Source organism: Antechinus flavipes, chromosome 2 (genome assembly GCF_016432865.1).
Source record: "Antechinus flavipes isolate AdamAnt ecotype Samford, QLD, Australia chromosome 2, AdamAnt_v2, whole genome shotgun sequence".
In the NCBI taxonomy this organism is placed as follows: Eukaryota; Metazoa; Chordata; class Mammalia; order Dasyuromorphia; family Dasyuridae; genus Antechinus; species Antechinus flavipes.
The window spans coordinates 489,815,501-489,831,231 of record NC_067399.1 but is presented as its reverse complement, the minus strand read 5'-3'; the positions used below and the strand labels follow the sequence as shown (position 1 = coordinate 489,831,231).

At 32.1% G+C, this 15,731-nt stretch overlaps 1 protein-coding gene across 3 annotated transcripts in view; it reads left to right on the top strand.

Moving 5' to 3' along the window:
• RPGRIP1L (RPGRIP1 like) overlaps positions 1–15,731 on the top strand; it is a 123,609-nt gene that overhangs the window by 67,844 nt on the left and 40,034 nt on the right. For all 3 annotated transcript variants that reach the window (XM_051979855.1, XM_051979856.1, XM_051979854.1), the window contains 3 exons: positions 780–878; positions 1,844–2,009; positions 3,742–3,839. In XM_051979855.1, the coding sequence (XP_051835815.1) occupies positions 780–878; positions 1,844–2,009; positions 3,742–3,839 (363 nt within the window). The remainder of the gene's footprint in view (positions 1–779; positions 879–1,843; positions 2,010–3,741; positions 3,840–15,731) is intronic.

Sequence of the window (15,731 nt, the reverse complement as noted above, 5' to 3'; positions counted from 1 at the left end):
TGGGAAAAAGAGAAGAAAGTATATTTAGTCCAAGGGTAATGGCATGAGAAAAATCTGAAGGATATTCATATGCACAAGAAGAATAAATGATTAAGCTACATTATCCACAGTTAAATGATGCTAACCACAAGGAATTTATACCTCTACTGACACTTACAATGACTAAAATAATATATAATATGAATGAAATAAATTTTAAGAAAAATTTCCCCTTTTTTCCTGATAATAATTTTATATTCCTTTACTAAAATATAAAAACTAAAGTATATTTTAGTGTTGGTGCTATATCTCTGTGGATTTAATCATACAATGTTAAGCTTAGAGGTAAAGTAAGAGATCATCTAGTCTGACCCCTTGTTTTTGCAGGGGAAGAAACTGGAACCAAAATAATTTAAATGATAGAATCAAATTTACACAGCTTTAAATTTTGGTTAGAACCCAAATTTCCTGACCATTAGTGATCTACATAAATATCATTGAGCTATTTCTCACAAACTAAATATGAACATATGTATGTATTCATACATATGTATGGATTTGTATATATGTATATATATATATAAATAGGCACATATATAAATATAGCTATACATATATGCATTAAATTCTAGAAAGCTTAATTTTATGTGTGGGGAAAACAAGAATTCACTCAGAATCTCATACTTGGAAATAACTTAAACGAGGTTTTGTAGTCTCACCTATACCTGAAAAGGAATCTTCTCAACAACATCCCCAAGAAGTCACTTCCCATGCTAAACTTATAATCCTTTGCTCCATAGATGACTGTCCCAGATGAAGATGTTCAAAAAGCTTCACCAGAAATTAAGATTAAAAAAGAATTAAAAGTTAAGGTTCCATCTAGTCCAAATATTCAAGAGGTAAGATTTCTTCTATAATCACATCTTCTGTTTTCTAAAAATAATTTTCGTAGATAGTGTCATGTCAGTTGTTTCTATAAAATCTTGGCAATTGATATGCTATTTTGTTGATCAGTCGTTTCAGTCATGTCCACCTCTTTATGATCTCATTTGGGGTTTTCTTGGTAAAGATATTAGAATGGTTTGCCATTTCCTTCTTTAGCTCATTTAACAAATGAGGAAACTGAGGCAAATAGGATTGAGTGTTTTGCCCAGGATCACACACCTAGTAAGTTTCTTAGGCCAGAATTAATTGAGGAAGATGAATCTTCCTGACTCCAAGCTCAGCATTGTCTAGTACCCCTAGTAGTCTAGTACTATGAATCAATGACAAAGAAGGTATAAATGAATGGAGAAAGTTAGATAAAGTGACTGTTCAAATACAATTTTATATATATATATTGTCTGTTCTGTGTAGTCTTCCTCTTTGGAAAATTCCCATAAGCATTTATTTTTTTAAAATTTATTTAAAATTTGTTTTGTTAACTTTTTGCTGTTTTATATTAATTTAAAGATTTGAAGTGTATGTAAAAAACTGTGTGTGTGTGTGTGTGTGTGTGTGTGTGTGTGTGTGTCTTGAAATGGAAATTGGCTAAAAATGTACAACTTTAAGTATTTCACAGTTAACTACAATTGTATTTTTGATGACAAGTACTAAACAGATATGTGAATTAAAGCCCTATGTTAAATGCATTTTTCACTACAGCAAATAGGCTTTTGCAAGCTGATAATTAATGAGCTTTTCATTTCAGTCTGTTATTTAAGCAACTCATTTTCTCGTAAGTCATATAAATCATATATATATATCAGCTATATTTTTAAGTCTTAAATTTAAATGTATTTTTAATTCAAATGCTCAAAACAAGAATGTTATAAATATGATATAAGTGACCATAAATATCTTTGTATTTCTTTCCATTTTTGAGGCCTTGCCAAAAAGGACAGTAGAGAAAATAAATGAGAATGCTCAAAAAATGCAGCAAGGAAAAGATGAGGATTTATCTCACCTATCTGTGGGTCAACTTGCTGACCAAAATTCAACTACTTCTGAAGATATCACAGAAATCAGTGAGGAGTTAGAAAGAGAAGAAGGTGGTTTTCTTTTCTCAATTAAAGTAAATTCCTTAGTTTCACTCTCTTGTATGAACACTTTGCTTTTTCTACTTGGTGTGTTAGTACTTACTCCGTTGAACGTCTGTGTTGGAAGCTGGCTGTTGTTAACTGGATAGAAATGATAGGATTGAGTTCATTCTGGCTGTACAGACTGATTTGTTGATTCAACCTGAAGTAGTATAATTGAATGTGAAAAATGATTTCTTAAATAGAATTTTTTATAATATTTCAAAATATTAAGTGGCCTTTAATGCTAACTTCTAGCAAACATCTAGTAAGTTATTTTGAAGAATATGAACCTACGGGTTTACAAATTAAAGTCATCTATAAGTTTGTTTTAGATAAGAAAAATATGCATTTCCTTATAATGTCATCTAAACAATTCAGAAATAGTCATTTCTCTAATCTTGCTTCCATTTAATAGTAATTTTTTTTTTGTTTCCTTGTATTGTTTGTGTGTGTGTGTGTGTTTCGTAACATAACCAGGAATTTTTAAATGAAGTCTTTTTTTGGTTTCTAAAAAAAGGGATAGAGGAGTGTGTGTGTGTGTGTGTGTGTGTGTGTGTGTGTGTGTGTGTGTGTGTGTATCTTTACCACTAAAAGAAGGTAAGAAACCTACATTGTTATTACCGTGATATATTCAAATAACATTAGGATTCTATGTTCTTCATGCCTAGATTTAAGGACACACCTATTCATATTCTCCCATGTTGATATATTTAAGGCACTGAGACCAAATTGGATAATTCAACCACGGCTTTTTTTGAGTGTACTGCTCATATAAGTAAGTTTAATTAACAGGAAGTCAGTTCTAGCAGTTCATAAAACTACTTCATATAAATATGGAATTTTAATCAGCCTTGGATAGCTATGTTCCCAGTTGAGCTATATTCTATCATTTCTTATAGCATTACAAATGCTTATATGACAACTTATTTTTATCAAGTTCCTGGTTTGTCTGAATTCCTTAACCCATAAAATGACTAAGTAAATTGAAATTCTGATTTGTTGACCCATTGTTCCCTGCTAAAAATGGTAAGCGCTACTAAGAAATTAATATGACAATATATGGCCATCATGGTGAAAGACTATCTAGATGATTCAGATAGAACAAGCCCAATTGTTAAAGACGTTTTATTCTTTTCTGTTCCTAACCTTGTCCAAATGTCACCTTAACTCCTCTTGATTCTGCAATACTGATTTCCTCCCATTTTTTTGATTTCTTAAAGAATAGTTCTCAACTTTTTTGAAACTCTTGTCAATATTAGAATTTGATTTGGTGTTACTCACCCCCTCCTCCCAGCAAATCGTGACTGATTTCTACAGTAGGGAATGTTGCTTTATTGCAGAAGAGGTAACACTGACTTTGAAATAGACCTTTCCGTGGAATATTCTGGCTGATGAGCAATTAAGTATTTATGGGAACATTTTAGTCATTGTTTCTACAATGCATAAACTACTTCTTAGGTGTAAGTAAAATATCATACATTTTCAAGCATAGTAACATAATGTCTTCTTCATTTGAACACTTATTTTAGCTATTTCTGAAAATGCAAAGTTAAAGATTCATTAATTTCAGATTTTCTTTTTAAGAAGAAGTGAAGATTATATCACTGTCACACTGTGTAATGGATTTAGATTTATCTGTGCTTTATAATGTAAAAATGTAATTGCTTTAACCTTATTTAATGATCAGCATTTTTTATAATAGGTCAAGAAGAAAAACTAGATTCTGATGCTGTTGATTCGATAATAACTGACAGTGATGACTGTATTGTTCCAAGTCCCATGGCCAAGAATGTTAAACAGGTCAGTGATTTGGTAGTAATTAGAAGTATGTAGAAGTTTAAAAAATAGACATTAGAATCTAAACTCTTGACCTTATATATTAGTGTTGATTCTAAATGTTAGAGATCAGATCCTTATTAAAGAGAATGGGTGCAAAATAAAAGAAAAGGTCTATGTACTTATTTCATAGATCATCAAAATTTTATTCATTTAACTTTCTAGTTCAAAAATTTATAGTCAATTCATTATATAGTAATGATTGGGTCAGGAGTATCTTAGTTCAATATCTTCAGGTATTTTGAAAGAAATTTTTTCTCTCTTCCATTATTTGAAAACTATCTATTAATTTATCACTATACTTATGTTTAAAATATTCCTGTAACCATTATAATGTAACATAATAGTACATTTTAAATTTCAGTAGCTTTTCCTCTGGGAATTAAAATTTTCTACTAGCAAATGCCTTATGATTATTTGGTCTTTGCAGAAGCATTACATCTTTAAAATCACTAGTTAATCTCATATAATTATACATTTTTCTACTAGTTATATTACTGAAAAATAGTAAACACATGATGTAAACAAAGTCATACTTTACCATCTAAAAGAACCTTTTTCATAGTATGAGAAGTTATCTTGTAATATAAATATCCATACTATAATTTTTGATTTTATATATTTGTTTTCTTGAAGTACAAATCTAATTTTATTGTTAAATAATTTCATGTTCAGGTCTCATTTTCTAGTGATAAGATTCCAGCACTTTTCTTTATTCTTATTTCTCTCACTTGCTTATTTTAATACTAATGTAAAATATTAGCATAGTACAATAAATTCAGTTTTTAGAATGTCCTTTTGAAGAAGCATAATATAGCAGAAAGAGCACTGTACTAGAAATCAGGATACTGAGGTTTTAGTCCCAACTCTATTACTATTTGGCCATGTCATTTTAATCAAATTTTGTTGTTGTTGTTCATTTGTTTTAATCATATCCAACTTCTTATGGCACTATTTGGGATTTTTTTGGCAAAGATAATGGAGTGGTTTGCCATTTCCTAAGTAAACTGAGGCAAACATAATTAAGTGACTTGCCTAGAGTCACACAAGTAGTAAATGTAAAGCCAGACTTGAACTCAAAAAAATGAGTCTTCCTGAATCCAGGCCTGGCACTTAATCAAGTTATTTTTACTTTAATGATGTTCAGTTACCTCTAAAAGAGGGCTTTTGACCATCTTGGTCTCTTCTTGCTCTAAGTGCTTATAAATTTCTATGAATTTTGTATGTGTGGCCTGAAGACATATAGTTATAGAATTCAATTAATGTTGAATTAACTGCTTTGTCATTGTTGAAAAATTGAAATTCTAATATTAAATCAAGTAGAAGATTCTCTCCCAAGACCTGAATCCTACTGGAACATAACTTTTATTTTAAAATGGAAGTGGAAAAATGTGGTTCAATGTTGAAAGCTTTTATAGCTCTGTAAAGTCTATGGAATTTCATTTGATATCAACTTTATTGAAGAAATTATTTCTCCTGTATTTTCATTTCCAAATAGATTCCCCACTCTCCCTTCTTTGGAAGTATATAAGTCGTAATGAGATGGTTCTCTCAAAAAAATATAGACATTTTAGCCACTCTCTAAGCATAATTCCAAATTACTTTCTAGAATTCAAAATTTTTTCCTAGTAGTTATATTACAGGTCTACCAAAAATATATTAGTATGTCTGTCTTTCTATATCCCCTTAAATATTGACTATTCCCAACTTTATCATCCTTGCCAATTTCCTTATAATGAGGTAAAACACAAAAATTTTTTTTTGCATTTCTCTTATTATTACTGATTTGGAGCAGTATTTAATATGCTTATTAACGGTTACAGTTCTTTGGAGAACTATTTGTTCATAGCCTTTGACCATGTAGACATTAGAATCTAAACTCTTGACCTTATATATTAGTGTTGATTCTAAATGTTAGAGATCAGATCCTTATTAAAGAGAATGGGTGCAAATTATTTTTGAAACATCAATTTTGCAAAATCTTTCCAATTTCATGTAATTAAAATCATATATTATGCTTTATGTTCATTTTTTTTCCTTATTTAAGAAATCTTCACATACGCATGCACACATACACAAACACACCATAGTTATGAAAGGTACCTAATTTAGTTCTCTTCTAACTTTTTTTTTAGTATAATCTTTAATATTCAGATCAAATTTGTGAGTTCCTGACATTTTAATAGGGACTTCACTAAATATTAATGTCTGATCAATTTTAGAAATGTTAAGTTTAAGGACATAAAAGCATAGAATTGACATCTGAAAAGGATCTAAGAATAAGTAAGTTAATTTGAGGATTCTAGAAATAAAATAACTTACCCAGAATTATATAGTGAATTGGTTAGGACTAATAACCTCCCTATTCCTATTTCCATGAACTTTTGTATTACACAATACTTTTTTAAAGAAATTGTCTTACTATTTTCATCCTAAGTACCAAAGGATATTTTTTTGGAAAAAACATGATAGCAGTTTTAGAAAATTCATTATATACCTTATAAAGTACAAGAGGACAGTGACATAGATGTTAGAACATGGTTGTGATGTACATTAAAGAAACTTGGATATAATAAGTAATGATATACTTTTATATAAAACATTTTATAATTTTCAAAACTTTCACATACATCACCCTATAGATTTTGTACTAGCCTATCAAGAATACAAAAAAATATAAAATGCATTCCCTATGTATATATGAAGTTTCCTAATTTGATAAGAAAAATAAGACATAACTCATATGGAAAATTAGAATTAAATAACACTATAATAGGACAGTAATGCATGAAATAGCACTAAGTAATGTTCTCTGCACCTAGCTGATACAGGGAAATAGAGTGCTGGGTGTGGAGCCAGGAAGAGCTGAATTCAGATGTAGCCTCGGATACTTAATAATAACTGTATAATATTGGGAAAGCCACTTAACCCCTATTTGCCTCAGTTCCTCATCTGTAAAATGGGAATACAGTGGAGAAGGAAATGCCACTCCAGTATCTTTGCCTTGGAAGAAGTCCACAGGGTCACAAAGAGTTAGAAACAACTAAATGACTAAATAACAATATACAATTATTTGTCAAAATGCAAAAATTGAGTGTCATAAACTGAAAAGAGGCAGAGATTACTAGGCTATTAGCTGGTTATTAGCTATGAAATTCTTTATAGAAAATATCTGACTTAAGTGGAACATTGAATATTATGTAATGTAGTAAGAAGAGAGCAAAAAAAAAATCTAAGGTGGAAATATATGAAATAGTGGTTCTCATATACCAGGTACTAAAAACTTTTATTATCCTCAGAGAATCTTTGGGAATCAGTGTAGCAGAGTAAATTAAGGAGTAATTAAGAGTAAATTAAACTGAGAGTCCTGAAGACTCAAATACTGTCTCTGACACCTCCTAATTTTGTGAACAAACACAAGCAAGTCAGTTAATCTTCTCTTGAGCCTTGGTTTTCTGATCTGCTAAATGGGGATAATAATACTCATAGTCCTTAAATCACAAAGTTGTTGTGAGTTTCAAAAAAAAAGATGTTTATAAAAAGTGTCTTTGCATTTACTGTTTCTGTTTTTATGTAACTATTTTATATTATCTCCCCTATTAGAATATAAGGTTCTTGAGGATTGTGACTGTTTTTGTCTTTCTTTGTGTCTCCAGAGCTTAAAAAAAGATAATTCTTTCTGAGCATTTCATTTATTGTCTAAAAATATTTTTTTGTAAGAAAATTTTAAAGTATGCTATCATTTCACTGTGGAATGAGAGGACTGCATATATTTTCCAAGTTCAATCATCACAATGACATTCTGCATTTTACTTTTTAAAGTTCTGAATGAAAACCTTTAATTTAATTAAGCTTCAAGAACACTAAGTGTTTTGTGAAAGAACTCTTCTTAAAGAATAATTATGGGATTTTTGTAAATATATAATTTTTTATCAAAGTGGTCTGGGAAGTTTCTTGTTAAATATCAGGAGAAATCATGTGTTATTTCCCTGTGCTGCCTCTTGGTAATAACACTCTAAAATGTGATTTCCTTCAATGGTCAGAACAATCTAAATGCATTCAGACACAGTAAAAAAAGACACAGGCACGTACAATGTCATCTAATGCAATCCCCTACATTAAGCGGTTTTTGTGCCTAAGTTATGTTTCCATGACATTATACATGTCTATAGATATTCTACTAGTAGTGTAATATAGAGTCATTATTTTACTAGGTGGGATAGAATTATGCTTATTTAAATAAAAAATCTAGTAGCATCCTTTAAGCTGAAACTATATAAACTAGATTCAGAGATCATTATTCAGCAAAAAACATTGTAGTTATTATACGAGTTGTACTGCTCATATTTTACAAATTACTTTAACAGGGTGACTTATTTATTCAAAAAGCATTTATTAAACACCTACTATGTTAGGTGCTATGGATTCAAAGACAAAAACAGAGTAGTCCTTACTCTGAAGAAACATATTTCATTAGGGGGGAAATAAATAAATAAATATACATGCATACATACACACACACAAAACATAAGTAAATATGAAACATAACATAAATGGATAGTAACTTCAATTGAGAATATTATCAATTGAGATCAGGAGGCTCCTTGTGTAGAGATGGCATTTGAGTTGAGACTTGAAAGAAATCAGTGATGCTAAGAGATTTTTAGGAGCGAATCCAAAGATGGAGGACAACCTATGCAAAAATGCAAAGATGGGGTATGGTATGTCTTGGATAGGGACTTACTATTTAGCTCCAACAAAGTGCATGAATGAAAAAATGTATAATAAGACTTGTAAAATAGGTTGAAGCTAAGCTGTGAAGAATTTTAAATACAAAATAGAAGAGTTTGAACTTTTTTTCCCTTTTTATTTATTTATTTTCAGCTTAGATGCAAAATAGGAAAAGAAAAAAAATGCCATGTGCACAGCAAAACATGAAAATATTCAAAAAAAATAAAGCAATAAATTTCCATTTCAAGAAAGCCTACATTATAAACCCTACACATTGTGTTCAGAACTGTCCATCTTTGTTTCCTTGTAGGTTTTCTTTTGTTGTCTGCTGTATATTTTTACTTTAATTTTTTCTCCTTCCCCCAAGCCCTCCCCCAAGAAGGCTACAATTTGGTACGAATATATTTATAAAAGGAATTGCATTTTATCCAGAAGCATTAGGGAGTTACCAGAGCTTCTTGAGTAGGAGAATGAAATGATAAGACCTCTGCTTTAAGAATATTCTTTTAGTAGTTCTGTAGAAAAGGATTAGGGGAACAACTGGAGGCAGGAAAAGAGTTCTTGTTGAGGTAGTTGGTCAGTAGGTTTGGTAGCTTTAGTTATGGTAGTTGAGGAAAAAAAGAGTCAAAGCTGATTCCAAGATTCTAAGCTTGATAACCATAAACATGGTGGCACCCTCAACAGAAAGAGGGAAGTTGGAAAGAGAGAAGCAATTGGTAGAAAAATTAATGAGCTATATTTTGAATATGTTGAATTTGAGTTGACTGTTTTTAAGTGTCAAATGGTCAATTTGAAGCTAAAGCTTTGATCTGGGTGTAATCTGCATAGAAGTAACAGCTGATGGCAGCTGATGAGAGAGACAAAGTAGAAAGAAGAGAAGAGAATCCAAACAGAACCTTGGCGGACACTCATGATGAGAGGATGGGACATAGAAAAGAAACCAGAGAGGTACAGAAAAAAACAAGAAAGAACAGTGTCACAAAAACACAGCAAAAGAATAGATTTTCAGTCTATTGTCAATGTTACAGTGTCAAATGTACAAAGTGTCAAATGTTACAGAATGAATTTGTATCCCCTTACCCCCCTCCAAATAGGTAGACAATTTGAGGAGAATAATTTTGTGTGAGCAACGAGTTTGGAAACCAAATTCCAAGGGGTATTAAATAAAGGATAATCTGAGAAAAGAAGAGGAAAAAGAAGATAATAGTTTTAGGAGGTAATAAGAATTGTGATGGATTTTTTTAAATTTTGTTTTGTTTTTTAAAGATGAGGGAGAATCAAGCATATTTGCTATTCAATTGGAAGAGAATAATAATTAGAGAAGTTCAGAGAAAGTTTTCAACTTTCCTCTTTGATTTTTTTTCTTTTATCTCTCTTTAATAAGTCTTTATCTACAACCATATCTAGAGTGATTACCACTCTTTAGACTTGATTCCCACCCCAACCCTGTCTGTCCTTTGGTTTTTGTTGTGTGATCTTTCAGTTGCCCTTCATACCCCATTTGGGTCTCTTAGCAGAGACATTGGAGTGGTTTACCATTTGCTTCTCTGGCTCATTTCACAAATGAGGAATTGAGGCAAATTGGGTTAAGTTGACTTGCCCAGGATCACATAAATAGTGAAGGTCTGAGGCCAGATTTGAAGTCAGATTTTTCTAACTCCAGGACTGGCACTCTATACCACCTTGCCTGCCCCTTGCCTGCAGTTTTAAAAGTGCTAAATGTTATGTATTTATTTTAGTTTATTTAGTTGTCTTTGAAATTTCATCGTACTTTACAACTCGGGACATCCTACGAGGTCACAGATTAAAGGTAGTTATAAAATGAGGAACTCATAAGTTTTTAGAACTGGAAACAACCTTTGGAGTTCATTGTTCCAACTCCTTTACTTGGAACATAAGGAAATGGGATTCACAAAGGTTAAGGACCTTGTTTAGAGTTTTACAACTTTTAAGTAGAAGTACTGGAGCCAGAACTTATATCTCTTCATTCCTAATCAGAGATAAGCAACCCCATATTGATTTGCTTGGAATTTGTAAATTGGTTTTCAATTTGTGCTAGATGAGAAGAAAATCTTCAAGTATGGTTGATTTAAAAGCATCAAGTTCTAACCATGAGCTTACATTAATATAAAAAAGTATGTTTCACTTATCTCTAAGATAAATATCAGTTGTGCTAGTTATCCTGTGTATATGAATTTCATGGCGCACTGCTTAAGTCATTTAACATCTTGCTCTTCCTTTTTTCATTTTGCAGAATCAGACAGCCTATGGTTATTTCTTAGATATGTTGATTGTAAAAAGGAATCTAACAGATTTTGCAGTACTTAGTGGTCCCACTCACTTCTTTCTTTTTTCTTCATGTCTATGATGTATAATTAATCATAGATTACTTCATTTTGTTTCATTTCATTTACAACATTTATGAGCTTCACTTTGTCAGTATGAAATGCTTGTCCCCTCCTTTCCTTTCCAAAGTGGTGTAATTAGTGTTAGCATCTTTTTTAACAGGCTACATAAAGTTTAGTGGCTGGATTAAATCAAGTCATTAACATAATGTGCTATACAATTTGCCCCTATCTCTTTTCGTTTCCACTACATCAAAGTGCCACAGAGTGCCAGTGTAATTGGGCCTTGCTAGCTTGTCAGGTTCAGTCAGCCTGATGGCTGCTGCTTTTACGAAAAAGCTTCTAGGCATGATAATTAATGGGGGAAAAAAATCTGGGAAATGTAAAACTTTGGACAGTTCTCTATGAATATTTTATAAATTTGAATAATCAGAAGTTAACAGTATCAATTTGATGTATAATACATTGATTAAAAGCCTTGTTTCAGGTCCTCAAAATAGACATCAAAACAGTGAATTTGCATTTGCCATGGCATTAAAAAAAAAAATTAACAATCCTCTTCTCATATTAGGTCTTATCCCTGATTTTTCTTTATCATTTGAGTAATAACAGCTTTGAATTTTCACAATGAAATATATTACTGCAAACTCAGAATTTCCCACAAGGCAGAAATGGGGAATAAGAGGCTAATGCAAGGAAGAATCTTCTTTTCCACTGTATATATTTACAACTTTTTTTCCCTTCATTATAGATAAGTTCACTTTGCTAGTACTAATAGCAATTTTGTAAAAGCTGCCATATTCAATCTGTCTAAATTACAATTTCATTTGGAAACTAGGTATTCTTGAATAATATAATCCAACGTTCCCAGATGGCTGCAGCTTTGCTATTCAGGAAAATAGTTTTTGAAAGCTATAACACACAAACCAATTTGTTTCTTTAGAATTCATTCCTTAAGAATTTTAAAGTTATTTTGGAAGTCAAATGTTATCTCCCTTCAGGTGAGCCATTTTTTTTATTATGCATGCAGAATATAAGATGAGATTTGTGAATTGAGTACTATGTTAAAATTAGAAATTGTCCTTCATGTCAAGTTTTTAATTACTCTAAAAATCATATTATTAAATTCGATATTAATGTTTCAAATAACAAATATTTTGCATTTTAATGCAAATAAGATGGAAGCATTTCATAATATACTAAAAGGAACTGGCAGCTATAAAGCAGATACATAGCCAGTTTTACCTGAGCTGTCATCACCAACTGAGCTGTCATGCCTGATCAAAAGAGAGCATATCCTACTCATGTCCACACTGTTATAACTATTCATTCTTAACCTATGCACCATTTTTACTTCCTCTTTAAAAGCTTTATTATTCATGCTGTTTGGATGTCATGAATGTGCTATTCCAGCACCTCATTTTGAGATTGAGTGGACTTTACATTCTTGAAGGCTATGTGAGCCTTCTGACTGGTCCAATCAAGCTGGAAAGGCTCTAAGTATAAATCTGATAATTAACTAGTTAGCTATTATCTGAAGACCAGCTTCACTAATATGGAGACCTATCACCAGGTTCTCTTAAAGTATAATGAAATTTTTTGCACAAAAATTCTCAGATATAGTCTGCTAAGCCATAATAGAACTGAAGATCGTCTTGGTGAAAAAGACTAAAAAAGCAAATATTCAAAACTAACAGAAATAAAACTCTAGAACCCAGAGCCATAAAATACTGGGTTTTTTACTTCTCTAAAAATCAGTAGAAAATACAACTGGAGAAAGCGTTATGAAAAATACTCCCAAATCAACTTTCTGACTGTGAAAATTGTAAAAAATAATTAAGACAAATTCAGTTGAGTAGGAAGTAGAATTAGTTGTCTTGTTGACTTGAGAGATACAACCTCAGAATTGAAACAAATATTAAGAAGCCACCTAATCCAACCCTCAGGATTTGAAGTCCCATGGTTGTGTATGTACTTGGAGAAGAGCACTTGTGTCAGGAGAGGAGGTAGCATTGAGGTTATGGGAAGAGAAAGAAAGAGGCTAGGAGGCCCACTGGGAAAGGATGTAGGGAAGGAAAGTCCTAGAGTGAGATGGGACAAGATAGCAATTTATTCATGGGGCAAAAAGAAAGAGGCAATCCAGAACTCAAAACTCCCTTTTCTCTCTTCTATTAGCATATAAGAAAACCTAATAGGGAAGTCCCAGAAGGAGAAAACTTTATAGAAACAGGGACTTCTTTCAACTCTTTCCACTCTGCTTATGAGTTTGTACTCTCTAAGCTTCAGTGCTCTGAAAGAAACATCTTTCATCAATCTTCTCCAAAACTTAAGCCTTGGAGGGTTGCTTAGAATGCTAAGAGGTCTGAGTAAGAGCCAGGATATGTCAGAGGTAGAACTGAACCTGCCTTCCTCATTTTCAAGACAGTTCTCTGTGCACTGTGGTACTGCCTCAATGGGTTACTGAGAAAAATTGCTAAATCTTATAAACATTTAAACTTAGGAAAATTAACTAATGTTTAAATGAAGTGCTTTGTGTAGAAATGAGGGTTGACTAGTGAGGGAATTGATGGGATTTAGATAGCAAATGGTTAATTGTAGGAATTGAGTGAAACTTCTTGATTCCCTCTTATGATTCATTTCTAAAACTAGCTTAGTTTCTGTTCAGTTATAGGTGTAATACATATTCTGTCTTGTGAAAAAAGTTATTCAGTTGTGGGTATTATGAGAAAACATTGTATTGTTTGAACCTAGCCCTTTGTATAAGCTGGACCACTTCTACCTGCTGCTAAGAGACCTTAACTAACGACCTATGTTATGCTGACTAGAAACTCAGATCCAAAGATTGATGCAAGGAGTTTTCTCACGGTTGTACAGTTTTAGTAACCCATATGTCTTAGCTGAAAACTGACCTCATACTCCTCATTCAGTTATTTCTATATAACTTTGATTGCTCACAGACAAGGAAGAGTGAAGGGAATGGAATACCTCTTTTACTGATTTCAGAGAATTTCACTACTCCCTTACAACTTTGAAAGTTCCTGTTCTTTCCTCAAGGTAGAAATCAGATTACCTAATGTAGTATTGTTTCTTTTGAATTAATTAACCTTATTTGTTAATTGTTGTAATGTAAAAAGTCTGTCTCCCCTCTCTTTTCAGGGACCAGGACTAAGCTAAGAAAGTCCGGTCTCAATTTGTTGAGCAGTTGGCATACATTGCTTAATAACTCCTCGATATGCTTGGAAGATCAAACCTTTGTTTCCTAAATTCACTTGCATGCTAGATTAATCTGTGGCAGTCTCTCCTGTTCTCATGATTATATTACTGAAATTATGAGCCTTTAATTTAGATGTTCTTAACTATTTCTTATGATACTTTCTTGAATCAAGAAGTTCTTTAACTCTTTCATCTCTCTAGATAGAATCTAGACCAGAATGGTCTAGTAATATCTCTAGTAAACCTACTAGAATATTTAATACATAACTTTCGTAATATCATAAATATGGTTACTGTTAGAAACACGGTCTTAGGAACTTTTAAGATCTGCCTCGCAAACCTCTTTTTTTAGTTTGGAGATGATTTTTTCTGGATGTATATCTTTCTGTATGACATTGTTGTCTAGGGTGTCTTGAACTTATAAATGAGTATTCTAAAAACCTTTTTTAAATGTGTTTTGGGATTTCAGAGTACTTTTTTCTCATAAATCAGTATTATATTTGATAGTTTGTGAATCAGACAAACTTTCAAATGCATTTTAACTTACAGTATAGCTAAAATAATGGCAATAGTAACTAGGAACCCCTCTCAATCTTATGTGCCAATCCCCAGTCTGCCTTGAAATATATTTCTGGACCTTTTCTGAGGGAAAGAGGGAAAGAGGTCTTGGTGACCTGTTAGATCCATGATACCCTGTGGGAAAAAACTCCAATAATAAGATGGGTAGGGATGGTCAAAAGCATCATGGGAAGGAAACAGCAGAAAAATTAAGCTATAGGGAGGGGAAACAAGCTTCAGAAAAAGCTGGAATTGACAACAAATAGTAACAGTAACAGACATCCTGGACAGCCATAGCTTTCCTTCCTTCACCACCATTACCCATCCTGTGTTTTGGCGCCTTCCTCTCTTCAGCTCTAGGCTGCATTAGTGCTTATCTGAAGTAAAGAAAGAGAAAGGGATACAAGGAGTCAAGAGAGTAGAGAGCAAATCCCTAGCCTCTATTCTGGCCTCACTAGCAGAATGTAAATTTCTTGAATGCAGGAACTATTTCACTTGTATTTAAAGTACCAATACTTAATAGTTCCTGTCATATGATTGATTAATTAACAATATTTCTGGCCATTTCATCTCCACTTCTTTCCCAACGAGAGATTCCATCATGTTCTTCCTCCCACAATCGTCTTCTTCTAAAAAGAAATTCCCAGGATAGCTGAGGAAATTGAATTTTCCTCAGAAATTTAAACGAACCTTCCTTCTGTCTTTTGTATACTATTACCCATTACTGTCACACATGTTTTCTGTTTATTATCTTTCCCTATGAAATCTCTATCTGAGAAGAAGAAAAGAGCAGGTAGGACAAAACAAAGGAGAAAAATCTTTTTCTTATTGTGATAGCAATATGAAAACATAGAAAATGTCAAAGTGAATCATATGCTTCAGGAAGAAGAGTGAGTAGTCAAGAGAAGTAAAGGAAATCCAGAAGACTGAATTCTATTCTACAATAGGACTTGTTGAAAGTAATTGAAGGGGGCAGTAAAAAAGGAGAATGAATTGATGGGTATTACTT